This window comes from Artemia franciscana, chromosome 3 (assembly GCF_032884065.1).
Source record: "Artemia franciscana chromosome 3, ASM3288406v1, whole genome shotgun sequence".
NCBI classification, from domain to species: Eukaryota; Metazoa; Arthropoda; class Branchiopoda; order Anostraca; family Artemiidae; genus Artemia; species Artemia franciscana.
This window is the reverse complement of record NC_088865.1, coordinates 39,930,719-39,950,998: the sequence shown is the minus strand read 5'-3', so window position 1 is coordinate 39,950,998 and position 20,280 is coordinate 39,930,719. Positions and strand designations below refer to the sequence as shown.

Here is a 20,280-nt window from a genome sequence, read left to right as displayed (position 1 = left end):
ACAAGATCCCACGTCCCCAAATAAGTCAATCGACCTGTGCAACAGAATTTTACAAACTCTGTCAGGTAAAATGATCAACACGCCTACAGAAAACAGCAGCTCTTTCTGAGGGATTAAAAAAACAAAAAATGAAATTAACATAAAATGTCTAAGGTTGTATTTACAAGAATTTTTGTGAATGGGAAAAGACGATACACACATTTTGGAAAAGAAAAAAAAACTTCTAGATATCTTAGTAACATAATAAGATAAAAGGAAACGAATTGAACCAGTCCATTGAAGTTGCTGTAATTAGGAGGGCAGGATGTAAATATGTTTTCCAAAAAAAATAATACTGCTATTAGGGGGTAGATTCCCCAATCTTATTTGGGTCTCAGGCCACAAAGGCTCATTGCCTCCATAAAAAAACAAAAAAAAAAAAACATCATTTGACTTACTGCAATTGATATATGACTTTGCTCAGTTACATCCATCTTACTTAGTGAAACGTTTTCCAAACTTTGGTGCTTCCAAATTCTTACTTAATGTTATCTCCACACATACATTTCTTAATATTGCATTTTCTGTGCATTTTTTTTCTTTTTTTATCGACAATGGCAGTTGGTCATTTCAATTGTTTAGAGTTTAGAGTTTAGAGCATAGCAGCTTATATATGAATGAATGAATGACTGTATTTAAAGCCATTTTTCAGGCCGTATACATACATATATAACAACAAACAAACTAAATTATGTAACAATCGACTTTCGAATAACAAGACCCTTCCGGACAAAATTTGCCACTGCTACTATATTTATTTTCGACGTCGAATTCAAAGTTCCAAGAAGGGGCTCACGACCACCCACCCCAAGAAAGCTCCCTCTTAGCTCATTTAGCCCCTGACACCTGAAAAGGAAATGGTCTAGCCCATCAAGATCACCGCCAATTGGGCAAGTATACCGCATTTCCGGGTGACACCTATTTTTCCAAACACTGTAAAGAGGGAGACAGTTTGCTCGCACCTGCATCCAAGACCTCAGGGATTCTTTTGGAATCCCTAATTTAAAATATAACTCTTCACCATAATTTTCTTTCACCTTATAGTAAGAACTTAAGCTTTCCGACTGGCTAAGGTCGTTCCACCATTTCTGAATTTCTTGGTCTTACAGCCTTGTTTGGATCTCTGACAGAAAGGCTTTTTGATCTGAGATTGGGCCATCTCCTCCATTCCATGCATACGATAGACCTGTGCTGTCCAGTAGTTTTTTGACATGGAAGGGCCATGACGATTTTTGTCCCAGGGTAAGTAATTCATCATACGCTGCTCTGATGAGTCTTGAGGAGGGACATTGCAGTATTTTCAGCCAAAACTTAATTAAATGGATCTGTCTATGTTTTCTCATGGAGAAAAGTCCCAAATCTCCCTTGATGAAAAGTGTGTGAGTTGTGGCGTGCAGACCTAGCATTCGTATAATATTGTAGCTGTAGAGTTTCTAATGAATTTGCCACTTCTAGGCCCCATACTTCCCCTCCATAGTGGAGGGTTGGCCTTATTTTTGAGTTGAACACGTTTTTATGCATCTTTAAGTCACCTATTCCCGTCAAATTACTGTTCCTGAACAGCGTTGCCATTGCTGCTTTTCCTCGATTTGCCATCTTCGAAATATGATTGCTCCATCTTCCATGAATCGAAATATGATTCATCCATCTATATACAGTATTTTAATCAAAAGGGTAAAATATCAGAGAAACTCGTAAAATACCGAAATATCCAGGAAAGACGATGGACTAAATTACCCCCTCCCCGTCAGGCCTTAGCCTATGCATTGTTCAGTACAACATACATTTTTCCTTGAACATAAAGTGTGCGTTAATCAGAATTTTTCTTAGTGAATACAAGTTTGGGAGTAGTGAATATACGCTAATCTCTAGAATCCCTGACAACGGGCACCAATTAGAGAGGCAGGGGGCAGGTATCAGCCCCTCCCCATGAGTTTTGAAACATACATTTTTCGTCATTTTCAGAAGAAAATGGAAAAAACAGAAATAACCTTAAGTTTTCACTCAGGACCTGATTAGTGAGACCAGAAAGTACTTTTTTAACATTGACAGCCAGGAAAACTTTGATACCCTTGACCTATTTAGAAAACTTTCTACTGGTGCGAAACTCATTTAATTCACTTACTTTGTCTTTTCTTTTGGACCCTCGCTTTTTGGGGGACTTTCGGAGACTAGACTTGAATGAATCCTTAGTTGGTAGTTTAACAATCCAAGATGGTGGGACTATTGCGCATGATTGATTTCCTGAAATAAGAAATAAAAAAAATAAACGAATATAACAAATTAATTTTACATCAATACAATGGATATGTGAAGTAGAGTGGGTGAAGTATAAGAAGTACAAGGATATTAGTAAAAATATTAAAGTTCATGGCAGAATTAGGGATTGTCTAGCACGGAGCGTGCTACACATCTTCTCCAGCCACTTTTTTTTTATTAACAGAGATCTGGTCCAACAATCATGAGGTTTTGGAAATCTCAAGCTAATACTCAAATTTCGTTTAACGTACTTCGTGGCAGCAGAAAAATTTGTCGGCCAATAGACATATGTTTAGTTCAGGCATGTAGGCATGAGTAAATAGCGACGAAGACCACACTGCCTTTCCATCACAAACAAGTTTTGTGTAGTGTAGTTTTTGATGTTTGTGTAGGCATGAACTTCTTTCATGAGGGTTGTGAAGGGGGGTATGTTTAAAGAGGGGGAGGAAATATTCGAAAAAGTACAAAAAATAGGCAAACTAAAATTACTGAGGAAATCTCAACATTATGGAGAGAGAGAGATATGACCCGTATCCAAGGCCGTATCCACAAAGGGAGGGGGAAGGGTGTTTAGATCCCTCCCTCCCCGAAATATTTGTCCAAATCGCAAAAACATAACAAAAACCAATATAATTAAATTTTTTATGGTTTTTTAATTTTTTTTGTAATCCCCCTCCCCCCAAAAAAAATCTTTTTGTAAAATCCCCCGGGAAAAAAATCCTGGATACGACCCTGCCAGTATCCCTCTGCGAACAAGTCTGGTCTACTTCAATCACAAAGCTGTATTTAACAGTTGAATATCACCTGAAGGAATCAACAGATGACTCTGATTTATACCTTCCTGATGGGTTGCGTTCCAAATGGTTAAGTAACATTGAAAAATGGAGTTTCTCGAGTAGTCAACCACTGACAATTCTGCCTCCAGACTGAAGTGTCTTAAGTCACGTCCTTATTCCAAAATGTGTTTAAAAAACGCCCCAAAGTGCTGTCTGAACTATACAAAGAGCAGTACAGATAAAACCTATATAAAAAAGCTTTTCACATTATTATATTCAGTGCTTTTACAAAACAAATTATAAATAAATAAATCGTGCTTATATGAATAAAAGTGTCTTTGTTAAAACTAGTTTGACTGCATAAAATAGTAAACTAACAAACTTTAAGCAGTAAATAGAATAAATTTCACCAACACCAGACATTTTGGGGGGAGGGCCGTAGCAAAATTTATTTGTTAGGGACTCTTAATCTTAATTCACGCCTCAAGGCTGCCCCTGGTGGGTCTGCACTGTCCTTTGAGCGTCTTAAACATTTACCCTTCTTTTTTTCAGCCTTTTGCATTTTTTTTTTTTTAACTGAAAACTAGAGATGGAAAAATAAAACAGGATAAATTGGGAAATCGAATAAATTTACTCACTGTCTTCCCAAAACGGGTTACGCGTCAATTTAACAGAATTAAGAAAATATTACCAATCGACATTTTTTAGACCTTCTTAACATCTGTATATTCATTTCCAGGGTAGAATCAAGAGAAAGAAACCCTCTCCCTAAATTGACCCTTTTTTTTATCTCTTGGTATATGAGTGGGTTTGTTATGACCCATTTGCTTACTGACACTAATACTTAAACGTTAAAACAAAAGCACAAGTCGTCGTCTATACGAGACGGCCTGTTAGCCCCCTCAGACCCTATTTCTCAAACTTAAAGCAGAAGTTTAGCTTTCGTTAATTAAAATTTATTGAAATGCAACACATTCAACCAATTGATATTTACAAGTATTTTATGGACAAATTCGCATGGGAAAAAAAGAAATGAAGTGGCCAATCATAAATTTTCAAGATTTATAGGTAGGGAGGTACATAACCAAGACCCCACCCTTCGTGAACGAGTAAGACGGAGAGTGCCCAATAAGTCACTTTCTTAGTTTTTTTTTTTTTTTTTAAAGATCAAAATAATACCGCCACCATTTCCATTTGATCTATTAATTTCAAACTGCGCAGTAGATTAAACCCTGAATTTCAGCTGCATTCAGTATTGCCAGATTTTTTGGGGTGAAAACATCTGCTGCGCCATTTTTCCAGTGAAAATGTACCAAATAAACGATCCCCCCCCCAAAAAAAAAAGCACCAATTTGAAAAATTCAATAATCAAATCCCCTAGAGACAGTAGTTTTCAGTAGCTTTCTTCAATTATTTCAACACTCTTTTTACAAAGCTATCTGCCCAAGCATACTCAGAGGGGAGAGCAGGAGCCTTCATCCCCCTCCCCTTTGTAGCCAAAATTATGCAAAAATTACAAATTTAGTAACCTTCGGAAAAACATGACTTCTTTCTGAAAAACACAACCCTTTTTGAAGGCTTGGCCACCTGGAAATAGTTGGGCTGCCCCCCCCCCCTCCTTCTGGTCACAAAGTAAAAAGAATATTGCTACGTAATTCGATAATTCTATAGAGGATATGTGTTCTTCGAGCAATGCAAGAGGATTCTCCTTTATTCCTCCTTGTGCAGAGGGGGCGTCCATTTTCTGTCATTCACAAAAATAGCTGAAAACGGCAGCTAATGAAATCAATTTTTTTTCAGTTATCACCATATTTATCGTAACTTTTTTTTCTGAAAAAAACAAGGTTGTTAATAACAGTTGAAAACTCGGAACACTTTTTTTTCCTCTCTCTCCAAAGAAAAATTTATGTCTCCTAACATAGCACTCTATAGATTGTCAAATCCGGATGAGCAACTGTCCAAGATTTATACGTTGCAAAGCCGTTTGTGCTTCTTGTTCCTTAAGTCATTTATGAAGGAAGACAAACAGGGCTACGTTTCCAAAACAGATTTAAGGTTTAGCCGAAGGAGAAAATGGTTGCTCCATATAAACAACTTATTATCAAGTTTATTATCAACTTATTATCTAGGCAATGAAATGGATGTCCATAAGGCTTCATTAGTATAGAAGTTCATAGAATTCTAAAAGCCAACCGATCTTTCAAGTTAGTTCTTTGAAAATGAAAACTTTCCATGAAGTCGGTAACGAAAATGGACTATACTATAGGAGTTTACTTGTGATCTTTGACATGGCCCATAATGGCCAATAACACCCTTCCGGGGTCTTAAAGTTCTTCAGGAAGATGCTATTATACGTGGATGGTATGAAAAGTTTTGGCAAGAGGATGAAAATGACAAAGTTTCAATTTTCTTCACAATTACATCCAAATTTACTGTTTTTTGTTCGGTTGAATTGGCCTATTATCATTGAGTTGGCCTATTATCATTAGTAACTTAACAAAGAATGTAGACAACAGCCGTGATCGCTTATTAATTGGATAATATCATGCATTGCTAAGAAAATCTTATTTTATTTTTGGAGGAAATAGAATTTTATGAGAGCCCTATCTGGAGTGCAGTGTGGATATTCAGGCACATCATTGAGATTTACCCCGTCTTCATGAATAAAAACCCAACCCAACAACAAATAAAAAATAGAAAAAATCTACATGTACACCTAGAAAGTAAAAAAATAAAGTAACACAAAAATTATTTAGTAACTACAGTCCAAACGTACAGCATGACGAATAAACAAAACAAAAAGGACCTAAATCCAAAAAAAAAATATTAATCAAAATTTAATAAACTAAAAAAATATGTTAACTAGAGAAATATAAATAATAATTTCTTCGAGGAAGCTGAAGAAGGAAAGTTGGAGTGTCATTGTGCTTTACCGAAAACTTGATAGATTGCTTAAATTGATAATTTTGTTTATCTACTTGATAGGTCTTTGAATTTGATAGAATTGGCTTTAAAACAGGAACAGGTCTTAATTAGTTGCATACCAGATTGCTCAAATAAATACATTTTTAGGGAGATTTGAGGAAGCATTTCCAAACTAAATTTATTTAATGCAATTTCTCTTTGTATTTGGTTTGACTTTAAGCCTCGTTTCCTTATTCATAGTAAAAAGTTCATTTAAGTTTTAAGTCTTGTGTAAGCTATTTTCTGACCGTTTTGAGTTTTAAATTCTACTCTTCAATTTCCAAAACTTTTATTTCTAATTTAATTTCTAACTTTTTAGTTGAACTTGCTTTTGCACCGGCTGTACTCATAATAGTAATCTTGGATAATAGGAATGTTAGAAGGGCGACCTTCTAAGGGGGATATACAATAATACAGACTGAAAATCCTTGTGCTGATTCAAACGAGGTTCTACATCCCTAAGCCTACATCCCCCCAACTACATATGTGTAAAATTATATCATTCCAACTATAATCATTCCAAAGTGCCATATGCCTGTCTTTCTGTAATAATTTGGTGGGAGAGGGTAGAGGAGAGGCTAGGGTGGTCATAGGACCACTTTACAATGTCAATAATACATATCGAAAATTCTTGTGTGACTCCAGTTCAAACAAAGTGCCACATACCTGCCGTTACTAGCTTTAACTCAATAACAGATTGACAATGCTTTTGTTAATCCGCTTCAAACAAAGTGCAACACACCAAACTTTTTGCAACTAATTGACGGGGAGTCGGGATTTGAGGGGTAAAGTTAGTGCAGCAAGTTTGCTATTGGACTGAATCTTTACTTAGCTGTTTTGGCAACTGATCGGGACTTAGCTCATTTTCACGGAAACTCATTATTCAATTTTTTTTTTCCGACATGTACCACAACAATAAATCTATCAGCCCTTTTATTCAAAGGCTGCATCTTGTGAACCAATATTGAAAAAAAAAAAAAAAATAAGGATTTTTCGCAATTTTATTGACCGCATTAAAACAAACTTGTATTTCCATAATCCCAAATTTATTTTCTTACCATGGATGAGATTTCTAATATAACTACCAAGAAAGGACCAAAGGAAAAGCTCCAATTTTCTAAATTATGACAGAAGCATTCAATTTTAGGAGGTTAAGTGTTACCATTCCTCTTCCTCAGACCGAGGCACAGAAATAAAAATAACAAATACACAAAAATCACAAACAAAATCTTTTTGAAAGTAGATGGCATCACTTTCGGACTTGTGGTTTTAACTTATAGTTTGGTTTCATGTTGCTTAAATAGATTAAAAAAGACCCTATTAACATAGGGTCTAAGTTTGCTATTGGAAATTGAAAAATTAAACTTCTTAAAAAAAATCATACAACTTAAAGTTACTTCAATGTAAACATTTTTTGACGTATTTCCCTTCTCTTCTTCTTTCGTAGTGTACTTTCCTTCTATAATTTTTTTTCTTTTCTTAAACATTTTTGTTTGTCACACTTTCACTTTGACTGCTCATTTTCGCATGTGAAAGAAATTTTCTGAAGGAGTAATTGTCCAGGGGGTGGGGAATTTTCTACGGCGGAGGGGCAATTTTTCATGGAGGGGATTTCTGTGGTGAGGAATTTTTCGGGAGAGGGGGGGGGGAATACACCTAGCATCATGAATATAACTACCTTTTTTATGTTATATTTTGATTACATTTATATTAATTATGGATGAATTATGTATAAACTATTATTTATAGTGTTATAGTGTAGTATATTAGTGTAGTGTGTATATATAGTGTGTATATATATTGTGTATATGTAGTGTGTATATGTGTATATATTAGTGTGTATATATAGTGTAGTATAGTGTAGTGTAGTATATAGTGTAGTATAGTGTAGTATATAGTGTAGTATATTTTATAGGGTATGCTAGATTAAGAGTAAAAAGTAAAGCTTTGGGGTGGAGGATGAGTGCACACAGCGGTGTTGACCATAAGCCAACACCTTATTTAGTGAGCTTATTTTAAAATATAGTCCTACATTTTTCCTTAGTATGTATTTTTCTCATCTCAAACACGAATCTCAATCGTCCTCATTTCCAAATAGTCAAAAAATTAAGGCATTTGAAAATTTCCTTCACTTAATTCAAAGACAAAATAAAAAGGAACTAGGATCATAACTCCGAGATTGTTGTTCTGAAGCTCCAGCCCTTTCATGATTTTAATCGAAGAAAACAAAAGGAAAACAGATAAAGGAAGGGGGCATCTTACCAAAGAGGCAGTTTTCTTCGATCCTTTGTATAGAAAAGCAAGCTTCCTTATTATGATAGGAATCTTTACACCAGGAACAACTGATGGCTACAATTTCCTTTGAAGTGAAAGACAGCTTGGAATGGAAAGCCTAAAAAAAACAAGGCAAAGTTTGAGTAAAGGCACTGATAAATGAAATCTGATAGTTTGAATAGGCTGAGTGGAAACTTGCACAACCGTATATAGCCAATTTAAAAGATTATTAAAATCAGAAATTCAATTTTTTTATGGAAAAAACATATTAATTTATGCAATGATTGGTAGAAGCAGGGCTACCAACTGCCGACGTCTAAGAAGAGTACCAATCAAGGCTAAAAAAGAGTGATTTTTGCTAAAAAAAAAAAAAAAAAAAAAAAAAAAAAAAAGAAGAAGAAAAGAATACAAGTCAAAAAATTTGAACGCGCATCCCCTCTGAAGAAGAAAACAGTGTATTTTACGCGAAAGTGTGCAAGTTAGCAACCCTGTTCCTTAGGTTAATTTCACTTCTGACGAAGATGCCAACTATAGACGTTTCAAGAAAATGAAAAATGACACCCAAAAAGAGTGATTTTCACTCTTCCGCGAAAAAAGTGCTGGGTAGGAGCAGGTGCCACATTGACAAAGAAAATAAAATAAAAATGAAAAAAAACGTGGGTGAAAAATCAGTAAAAACAAGCTAAAACAAATGGCAAATCAGTAAAAACAAGCTAAAACAAATGGCATCAAAAAGCTTAAGAATTTACAGCTTTCCTTTACAAGCACTTTAATTAATGGAGTGAAGTATCATGGAGTAAAATTATATGCAGAACTCGGAATTATAAGTTAGAATCCTCAATTGAACTATTCAATGTTATCTTATCATCTGAAGCATTACAGTTTGACATAATACCTATTTCTGCTTCATTGGCATTATCATTTTATATCAAAGAATGGGGTCACTCGTAAAATGGCTTTGTCAACAAAGAAACTTTAGTTTCTCAACAAAGCAAATATAGTTTCTCAAGAGCTTAATAGCCTTATAATTCTTAATTTACTAAAACTGTAAGAAACATATACATAACCTGACCATCAAGCCTTATCTTACTGGCATGACCCGGAACGCCCTCTGTGAGACTTTAAGACCAAAAGCATATTTTCAAGTAAGTTACACGAAGATTTTTGAAACTAAATGGCCAGAAAGTAACATCATAGAAGCATCAAGGTTTACAGTTATTCATATTTATAAATATAGTTATATTTATAGTTATTTTTATCAATCAAGGAAGTATTTCCTTCATTTTTGGATTTCTATTTGACTATAAAAAAACGTGTCCGATCAATTTTACTATTTAGCCTCTTTTTTTCTTTATTCCTTATTTTAATATTGAAATGTTTTTCCTGTTGTTCCTCAATCTTGACAATCATTTTCTGTTACCCCTTTATGTTTTACTAAACCTCCTAAATATATTGATCTAAATAATTCCCCTCCCCTCCTCCTCTGCCTCTAAAATTTAAAATTATGGCTAAAATATTATTTTAAGACACTTTTAGCCGAATCAATCTAGAGTACTGTGGACCAAGGCCGTATCCAGGGGTGTAGGGGGTTTGAGCCCCCCCCCCCATAATAAAAGTTTGTCCGACCCGTAAAAAACGTAAACAAAAATTAATATAAATGAATTTTGATGCGTTTTTCATAGTTTTTTGTACACCCCCCATCCCCCACGAAAAAAATCCTTGTGTAACCCTCCCCCCCCCCCGATAAAATAATGGATACAGCCCTGTTATTGACAACTAATTCATCAGCTATCCATTATCGACAATAATCAAAAACTTATTCTGAATGGCGTCGACAATTTTTTTTTCCGTTTTCTCCGCAGTAAAACTGTCAACTTATTACAACTATTTTGCTGTTGAAGAATGAATGATGGGAATTCAAGACAGCTCATCAAAGTCATATCCAGGATTTTCTTTCAGCGAGGTTCCTTATTTCTAGAGAGGGGAGGGTATTTTTTTTAGCATAAAAATTTGTTTATATGCATTTTTGTTATGTTTTTACGAGTCGGACATATATTAAGGGGAGGGGGGGTCAGACCCCTAACTTCTCCACCCTGGATACAGCCTTGCTGCTCATATTTCTCAGCTAACAATTTATTTTATTGGTTTCTTATAAATAACCTTAGGGACAGGCTAGCCTAGATGACTCTGCTGAATTTTTCAAAAACTTCACAAAACCTTTTATGAAACTTCGGTCTCGTCCCATTTCCGATATAAACTGACCAAAACTATGGGCAAATATTTTTACCTAGATTTTAGATTTTTAGTAGGTTAATGCACTCTGTAGCGCACTCGGCAGCTCACTACGCTAATGTACAAACGTCTAGGCAACTTCCTACTAAAATTAAACATCTATACACCTATAGCCTCCATTCCGGCCATAACCATTGTAACCATCATATCCACCTCCCGGCCAATTGAACTGTATACTCCATAGATCCACCCATACAAACCGAATCAATGCTAGGCTAATCAATTTTCCCCATAAAAATTCACTGATAGATCTTTTTACAGTCCAACTGTCACCTGCAACGCTGATTGAATAAATTGCACTACTATATAAGGCCAAGTTTTTAGGGAATTTTCCAAAACCTTTAGACAAATCCTTTTAATCTATATATATAGAAATAAGTTGTCTGTGTGTGTATGTGTCGAGTGACGTCATGTTTGTGTGTCGACTGACGTCATGTTTGTCGACTGACGTCATTATAAGGATTGAGCTGTATGCGTCGTGAAGTTGTTTGTCGACTGACGTCATGTTTGTCAACTGATGAAATTACATACCGGGACACAAATGACGACCGGGACACAGGGAATATAAATGACGACCGGGAACCTCAAAGAGAAATTACAGACTGGGACACCCGGACACAAATCACGACCGGGACACAGGGAATATAAATGACGACCGGGACACAGGAACACAACTACAACGGGGACGCCGGGGGCACAGGCGGGATATATAAATGACGACCGAGACACAGGGATTGTTCGAATAGAAATTACAGACCGGGACACAAATGACGACCGGGACACAGGGAATATAAATGACGACCGGGTCACTCAAAGAGAAATTACAAACTGGGACACCGGGACACAAATGACGACCGGGACACAGGGAATATAAATGACGACCGGGACACAGGGACACATCATTAGAATAATGAGGTATAGATCTGAATACGGATTGTTTTTCCCATGGACAATTATATGTTGCATGTTCAAGAGTCAGCAAACCTGACAATCTATTTATATGACACAGGGACACAACTACAATGGCGCGTAACTAATATGGCGCGTAACGACTTACCCGCGCGGGGGGGCTTGGGGGGACGCGAAGCGCCCCACCAACTAGGTGTTGGGGTGGCGCGAAGCGCCACCCCAACAGCTAGTTTTACATAAGAGGATTTTATGTAAAAATATAAAGTTCCTTAGAGTTTTAAAAAAGCTTCTTATTATAATTAACGACTCTCAGGCGAGAGATCTTGCAGTTGGATGAAAATGGTATAAAAACAACCGGGGTGAACCATGGACGATGAGGTACTTGACTCCCTTTTACTCCTCCACACCAAAAAGACATAACTGCTGAGTTGGAGTCATCAGCACTTATGAGTCAGGCGAAAGTGAAGACACAAAGGCGTATCGATCTTTAAGATTAGTTCCTTTGTAATCAGTTGGTTTTTGTGTAATTCTGTAATAGATCGGATTAAATCCGGTAAGTTTTATATATTCTTAATTTAGCTTATTATGTTCAGGCTTGTCGGCAGACTTAATGATTTTGTCGGGACATTCTTTATATCTCCCTTCCAAACTCAAAACCTTAGCTGCGCCCCTGATGGCATGTATATATGTGCTCTTGATTATTATTAAATAAAAGTTTTTTAACTGAAAGTAAGGAGCGACATTAAAACTTAAAACGAACAGAAATTACTTCGTATATGAAAGGGGCTGCTTCCTCATCAACGCCCAGCTCTTTACGCTAAAGTTTGACTCTTTCTCTCAACTCTTCTTTTTAAAACAGTTTTTATTAGCAAAAGATATACGTAACTTATAAATTAGCTTACGTAACGAACTTTTGTATTCTCATGTTTTTATTACATATATGAGGGGTTCACCCCCCCCCCCCGTCAGTACCTCGCTCTTTACACTAAAGCTTAAATTTTGTCCCAATTCATTAAGAATGACCCCTGAATCACGAAAGCCGTAGAATAAATAGTTGAAATTAGTAAAAATACTTTAGCGTAAAGAGCGAGGTATTAGAAGGAGGTGAGCCCCTCATATACGTAATAATTTCTGTTCGTTTTAAGTTTTAATGCTGCTCCTTACTTCCAGTTGAAAAAACTTTTTCATATTTATTTTTCATTGTTTTTTTTAAATAATACTAGAAAATCCTGCGCTCCCTTCATGGAAATTTTCTTCCCCCATGACAAATTCCTCTATAGAAACTTCCCCAGCATATCCCCCTCTTCTCAACCTCTCCCCCAACCGAAAAATCCCCCTGAAAACGTCTGTACACTTCCCAATAACCATTATATGTAAGCACTGGTCGAAGATTGTAACTTGTAGCCCCTCCCACGGGGACTGTGGGGGGGGGGGGGGGGGGGGTTAAGTCGTCCCCAAAGACATAGTTATAAGGTTTTTCGACTACGCTGAATAAAATATATTCAGGCTTGTCGGGACATTCCTGATGTCCCGACAAGGGACATCAGGAATGTCCCTATTTTGATCCGTTGACTTTTTCACGGTCAGATCCGTGATCTGACCGTTTTGATCCGTTGACTTTGATCCGTTGACTTTTTTTGACGAACTTTTGATCCGTTGACTTTGGGAAAATAATTAGCGTGGGAGGGGGCCTAAGTGTCCTCCAATTTTTTTTGGTCACTTAAAAAGGGCACTAGAACTCTCGGGAAGGGCCCTCTCGCAAAATTCTAGGACCACTGGGTTGATACGATCACCCCTGGGGAAAAACACAAAAAAAAACAAATAAACACGCATCCGTGATCTGCGTTCCGGCAAAAAAAAATGCAAAATTCTACATTTTTGTAGATAGGAGCTTGAAACTTCCACAATAGGGTTCTCTGATACGCTGAATCTGACGGTGTGATTTGACGTTAAGATTCTATGACTTTTAGGGGGTGTTTTCCCCTATTTTCTAAAATAAGGCAAATTTTCTTAGGCTCGTAACTTTTGATGGGTATAACTGATCTTGATGAAACTTATATATTTGAAATCAGCATTAAAATGCGATTCTTTTGATGTAACTATTGGTAGCAAAATTTTGGTATCCATTTTTTAGAGTTTCGGTTACTATTGAGCCGGGTTGCTCCTTACTACAGTTCGTTACCACGAACTGTTTGAAAAATCTTTTGACTCTAGTGTGCACGCTCAAGCTCTTTATTATCTAGCTTCAAAAAGTAGAAATATATTTCTATTGTTAATCCTTTTTTAATGTTAATCTATTTTTAATTTTTCTGTTTTTAATCTATTTTTCTTTATTTCTAATCTATTTAATTTATTATTTCTATTTTAATATATTCTATTTTTTTCTTATTTATGTTTTTCATCCATTTTAATTTATTCAATTTTGAATCTATTTTTAATCTATTATTGATCTATTATTAACTTTTATGTTAAAATTAGTAGGGGAATTCTTTTCTTCGTCTTAAAACCTGTGATGGTCTTCATTTAAATTCTCTAATTCGTGTAAGGCAAGGACTGAGACAAAGTGGTGTTTTATTTCCCTCTATTTTTAAACTGTAGGTTTCTAATGTATTGAATAATCTTCCGACAAATTTCTTTTTAGAAATTCTAATGTTTTATGCCTTGCTTACGCAGATAGCATTCTTTTAAATAGTCGTACAAGGAAGAGGCTTTCTAACTCTGTTAATTTTGTTGCCTCTTCTTTTTCCACTATTGGACTTTCCCTGAATATTGGCAAGTGGGAGTTCCACTCTTTTTGTTAAGGTTTCTTCTAGATCACCACTTAATGATACAAGTTTTTCTATGTCTTTCTTTGAATCCAGTAAATGGTTGGAAATGTCGATTACAAGTAATTCATGGTCATTTCGTTCGAATACTGTTTTCAGCGCTAAGTTGAAGCTCCAGATCGGGTAGTCAAAAATTGTACCTAACTCGAATAAATATAACCGCAAACTACTACTAAAACCGTACTCGGCCTACGGCAACCACTCCGTCTTATTCTTTATCTGGTTTGTTTCAAATTTTTCCCAAAAGATATCGGAGCTCTCCGCTCAGCGTATTTTCAGTATTTGAAATTTTCGCTTTTTTTACCAAAATGGAATAAAAAATAGAAAAATTGTGCAGAATTTGAATGATGCAGATATAACGGCTAAACCGGCCCAGTCACATGAAGAATTGTCCCAGTCTGTCATTTCAAAATTTCAGCGATTTCACTGTACTTTTTTCTAGTAAATTGCTTTTGTTTTATTTTGGTCTCCTTTTTTCTTATTATTCATTGCTCCACTTTTGTCTTAATGTTTATAGAGGGTTGAAAATAAATTATTATTCAAAAAAGCTTCTTTGCTCGTAATGAGCTGTAAGTAAGGAGCGACTCGGCTCAATAGTAAGCAAAACCCTAAAAAACGGATTGATATCAATAGATAGATCAAAAGAATCATCTTATTAGGCTGATTCCAAATATATAAGATTCATCAAGTTTAGTGTTGCCCATCAAAAGTTACGAGCCTGGAAAAATTTGCCTGATTTTTTAAATACAGGAGAAACACCCCCTAAAATTCAAGGAATCTTGTTGAAAATCACACCATCAGACTCTGCGTACCCGTGAACCCTACTATAGAAGTTTCAAGCTCCTATATACAAATGTGAAATTTTGCTATTTTTGCCAGAGGACAGATCACGAGTGCGTGTTCATTTCTTTGTTTTTTTCCCCGGGGGTGATCGTATTGAAACAATGGCCCTAAAAGATCGGAAGAGGGTGCATTCAAACACGAATTAAAAGTTCTAGTGCCCCTTTTAAGTGAGGAAAAAGATTGGATGGTAACTGGCCCCCTCTCACGCCCATTTATTTCTCAAAATTATTTGATCAAAATTTTGAGATTTCGTCCAGTATAGTTAAAAGATCAAATAACTATGTATTTAGGGGTAGAATGACGCCCCCCACCCGCAGTCAGTGGGGAAAAGCCTGTAAGTTATGAAATTTGCCCATTGTTTGCGTATTTGTTATTGGGAAGTATACAGACATTTTTGGGGGGTAGGGATTTTGTGCTTGGGGTGGAATTCCAATGGGAGAATCCTTGAAGAGGGAATTTTTCAGAGGGAAAGGGGAAATTCCATGGAAAATTTTAAACAGGGGGATTTGACAAAATTCCTATCCGAAATTCTTGTTAACTGTCTTTATTATCTTTGCCAACTCAATTTTGCATGGGGAAATGTTCCGGGGGAATTAACCGGTGGCTATTTTCTGCATTTTTATTACTTCCAGAATGAAAGATTCTACGGAAGGGTGCGTTTTCGGAGTGATCGAGAAACCCGTAAAAGATTAAAGTCTTTTTCAAATGAAACTATTGCTAAGGATAATTTTTCAGGCTGGATCGTCCGCAATAAATTTTACGGGGAGGAGGATTTTAAGCGAGAATAGAACTGTCTAGATGGAACTCGACAGGGGGCAAGGTGTACTTTACTTTGGATGAAATTTTCACGAAGGAGTTTCCCGTGAGGGGGGGGGATATATTTCATGGAGGTTGAGCCAGATTTGCCTGCATTAAATGAAAAACAAACAGAAATTAGAAAAAAAATGTTTTTAAAACTGAAAGTAAGGAGCAGCATTAAAACTTAAAACGAAAAGAAATTATTCCTTATATGGATGGTTGCCCCCTCCTCAATACCTTGCTGTTTACGCTAAAGTTTGACTGTTTGTCCCAATTTTTAAGAACGGCTATTGAAACACAGGAGCCATTTAATTAGAATAGGAAGCTTCATATACGAAATAATTTCTGTTCGTTTTAAGTTTTAATGTTGCTCCTTACTTTCAGCTCAAAAAACAACAAACAACAAAGAAAGATAAAACTCAACAAAAAAAAAACCTCAAACGAAACTGCGGCCAGTAGAGAGAAAAGAGATGAAAAACTAAAATAACACGGATATTTCGCCTGTATCTAAACTAGGCGTCCTCAGCACAAGATAAAAAAATACTAAACTAAAAACAAATAAAACCACCTCCAATAATAATAAATACAATTGCCGCTACTGATCCACGTAGCGAAAAGAAGCTATTAGAGTTACTTCAATGAGAAAATCAAAGCAAATATCCGCGTTATTTTAGTCTTTCAATCTTTTCTCTCTACTGGCCGCAGTCTCGTTTGAGGTTTTTTTTTCTTTTTATTTTTATTTTTTAGTTTTATCTCTCTTTGTTGTTTGTCATGTCCGGCCAGTTCGGCTTAAGAACTTTCATTCGTTAAAAAACATTTTTTTTTTTTTTTTTTTTATTCAATTCTCTCATAGATTTAATATTCCCCATTCTGTATCTTACGATTCCATGGAATATTATAAATCTATGAGCCAATTTTATTGACATCTGGAGAGTTCTCAACGTTAAACTTGCGAATAATTTTTTGCCTTAGAGCGAAAATGAAGTCAATGATTTGCTTTATAGAACTAATTAAAAAAGAGGTTTTCAGCTGAGAAAGTAAAGAACAACATTAAAACTTAAAACAAACAGAACTTATGCCGTATATGAGGGAACTGCCCATTCCTCATCCCTTGCTGTTAATACTTGAGTCTTAAAGTAATTTAAAAATACTTAGTATTCAAATCCAACGGTGCCCTTGTGTTTCAGGAGTTGTTCTAAAAAAAATGGGGTCAAAACTCGAACTTTATTATAAAGAGAAAGGGATGAGGAAGAATCAGCCCCCTTCTTATACAGAATAATTTCTGTTCGTTTTAAGTTTTATTGTTGTTCTTTACTTTCAGTTTAAAAAAAAACTAGTTTTTTTCATCTAGTTTCTGACCGTTTTTCATATCGTGCCAGGAAATCCCCCTCCCCTTATAAAACCTACCATGAAAAATTACCCCTGGACGCTTTCCTCCCTGCAGAAAACTCTCCATGGAAAACAGTCCTCCAAAAAATGTCTGTATATTCCCTAATAACAAATTCTATATCTAAACAATGGACAAATTACAAAATTTACAGCCCTTTCCAGGGGCTGGAGGGTCATGTAATCCCCAAAGGCATAGCTATTGGACTTCTCAACTATGTTGAATAGAATGAATATCTCGAAATCTTAATAGGAAGTCTTTGTGAAAAGGGGGAGTGGGAGGGAGGTTAGTTTCCCTTCGATATTTTTGGTCACTTAAGAAGGGCACTAAAACAACTAAATTCTGCTCAAATGAGCCCTCTTCCGATCTTCTAGGACCGTTGGTTTGATACGATCAGCCCTGGAAAGAATAAAAACACGCATCCGTGTTTTTTCTTCTGGCAAAAAAGAAGAAATTTCACATTTTTTTATATAGGGGCTTGAAACTGTTACAGTTGAGTTTTCTAATATGCTGAATCTGGTGGTGTGATTTTCATTAAGACCGCTTGACTTTGGAGACATTTCACCCTATTTTCGAAAAACAGGCAATTTTTTTAGGCATTTCGCCTTTGATGAGTAACACTAAGCTTATTGCTTTTCATATATTTGGATTCAGCATAATCACGGACTGTTTGATCTGAATCCTAAAAGTAATCATTCAGGTGTAGAATTTGAGCGACTTACAACTTTTAATAAAAGCTTTAGTAATCACTTTTTTTAGGTGTTCGAAATAGCACCCAAAATAGGTAAGGCGAAAGACGAAAAAGCGAAAATTTCGATGTGTACGGAGCCAAGCCTCCCGGCACATACGCCTGGTATCATCGAGATACGTTCAAGATACAAAATATGTAGTAGTGTTAGGTTTTTTCGCAGTGAGGCATGACTTTCCTATCTATTAATATATATTTTGTTGATTCCATGATATTTACAATACAGAGATCACAGTAGGATAGGGATTCTGGACCCGATCACTGCGGCTACTACACGTTCGGTCACTACGCCTATCCACCTATACTCCGGTCACACACATAGAGGGTATACTATAGCAAATTTGAGTTATGAATCTCATCGTATCTTGCCATAGAAATAAGAACGTTCCTGGAAACATTACATGCCAAAGAATATTGCTGCTGTATTGTCAAAGCCCTATGTTGTAAAAATCGTATCTAAGTTTCCGGTGAAAAATACATTTGATTGCAAAGATGAAAACTGTTCCAAGTTATTATCAATTCTTGATGTGAGCTTGAAGTGAGAAGATGTCCACTAAAATGAGTTTTGATATGGATTCTAATATATAAGGGATCCGTAATCTATGTATTTTTGTCGTGTGCTTAGTGGACGGGAACTATTTTTCCTGCAGTTTTGGCTTAACCACATTTACAATTCCTTGACACTTATTTCGGTCCCAAAAATTGTAATGACTATAGCCAGCCAAGTATCTTTTTCGTAATATAATGGTCCCGAGGACACTGGTTTTCCATTACCGGGATTATACTTGAGTTTGAGTCCTCATATCCCCCTCCAAGGGCTCTTAAGTTAATTCAATGCTCCCTCAAAATCCCCTAAAAGCGTTATGGTAAAACCCTTAGACTGTTTGGACACCAAGAATTAAACCTGTCCCCCTTTCCCAACAATTAGCACTACATGTAAACAAAGGGCAAATTTTGTAACTTGCGGTCCTTGCCCCGGGGGTATCTTTTAACGGATGGCGTTGGGAGAATAAGGGAAATGTGGAGGGGTTTCTCGCCCTCCAACCACTTTTGACTCTTCAAAAGAAAATAGAAATTTTAATTTCCAATCGAATGAGCCTTATCCGAAGTTTCCACGACAACTCATTCAATACGAAGTATCTGGATTAAAAACAAAACGAAATAAATAAATGATGCATACATCCCACTTCGCTCTTTACTTAGGCAGCTCTATTGCGCTGCTATGATTAGTTTTATCTTCGTTTGAAAAAAAAATCTTTTTTCTTAGTGCATGACGAGTCTAACTTTATTCCATGATTTACGATCCTTCTAGACGAAATGAAAAATGCTTGAAAACGCCTCGGGGCTTCAGCGATCATATAAACTTCGGATATTTTTTAATATACTCTGACCGTTCAAATTACAAAAGCGACCTTAAAATTTGGATGCGAATCCATTTTTGGGCGCGATGGTGCCCCCAATACCAAAGACGGCAGGATGGCCCTGGTTTCCCTTCAATCACTTTTAGCTCCTGAAAATTATACTAGAACTCAAAAGGTCTATTCGAATGAGAACTCTCCTATATGCCATTACCACATGTTAAGTACGATTACCCCTAAAAAAAAAAAAAAAAAAAAAAAAAAAAAAAAAAAAAAAAAAAAAAAAAAAAAAAAAAAAAAAAAAAAAAAAACAGAAAAAACAAGCACCCATAGAATGAAAATATAGAATTCTTTAATTTCATAGTGAAGGGCTCAAACATTCTGTCGGGAAGTTCTAGGGCACAGTATTGTTTTTATTAAGATCGGATCATTTTTGGGCGACGATTCCCTTTTTTTTATAATGCAAGCCAATTGTATTAATAACTTCTGACGAATACTTTCAGATTTTATTAAATTTGAGTATTTTTAATCACCATGGAAAGCAAACGTCTTTACATGTAGGCTGTTATCAAAATTCTTCGTTTCGGCCTTCGATAACATTTTTTTTGGGGGGTGAGAGTAGGTTTTAAGGATAGGAGAGGAGTGGGTGGAGGGGGCGGGGGGTCGGATTTGTATTTTAATGGTTGTTGTTGCCCTGGAGGTGTGTGGGTGAAGGTGGTTGTTATTTTTGTTCATTTTGTTTTAATTTGGTTTATTAGTTTAGGATGTTTCTAGGAATGTTTATGTAGGTAATCGCTACATGTTAGCA

The 20,280-nt window shown here is 36.0% G+C and overlaps 1 protein-coding gene across 6 annotated transcripts in view; it reads right to left on the bottom strand.

The window, feature by feature from the left end:
* The window catches only part of LOC136025260 (eye-specific diacylglycerol kinase-like), a 266,512-nt gene that overhangs the window by 166,254 nt on the left and 79,978 nt on the right, over positions 1-20,280 (bottom strand). For all 6 annotated transcript variants that reach the window (XM_065701114.1, XM_065701112.1, XM_065701109.1 and 3 more), the window contains exons 4-5: positions 8,301-8,430; positions 2,165-2,283 (exon numbers count right to left, since the gene is read on the bottom strand). In XM_065701114.1, the coding sequence (XP_065557186.1) occupies positions 2,165-2,283; positions 8,301-8,430 (249 nt within the window). The remainder of the gene's footprint in view (positions 1-2,164; positions 2,284-8,300; positions 8,431-20,280) is intronic.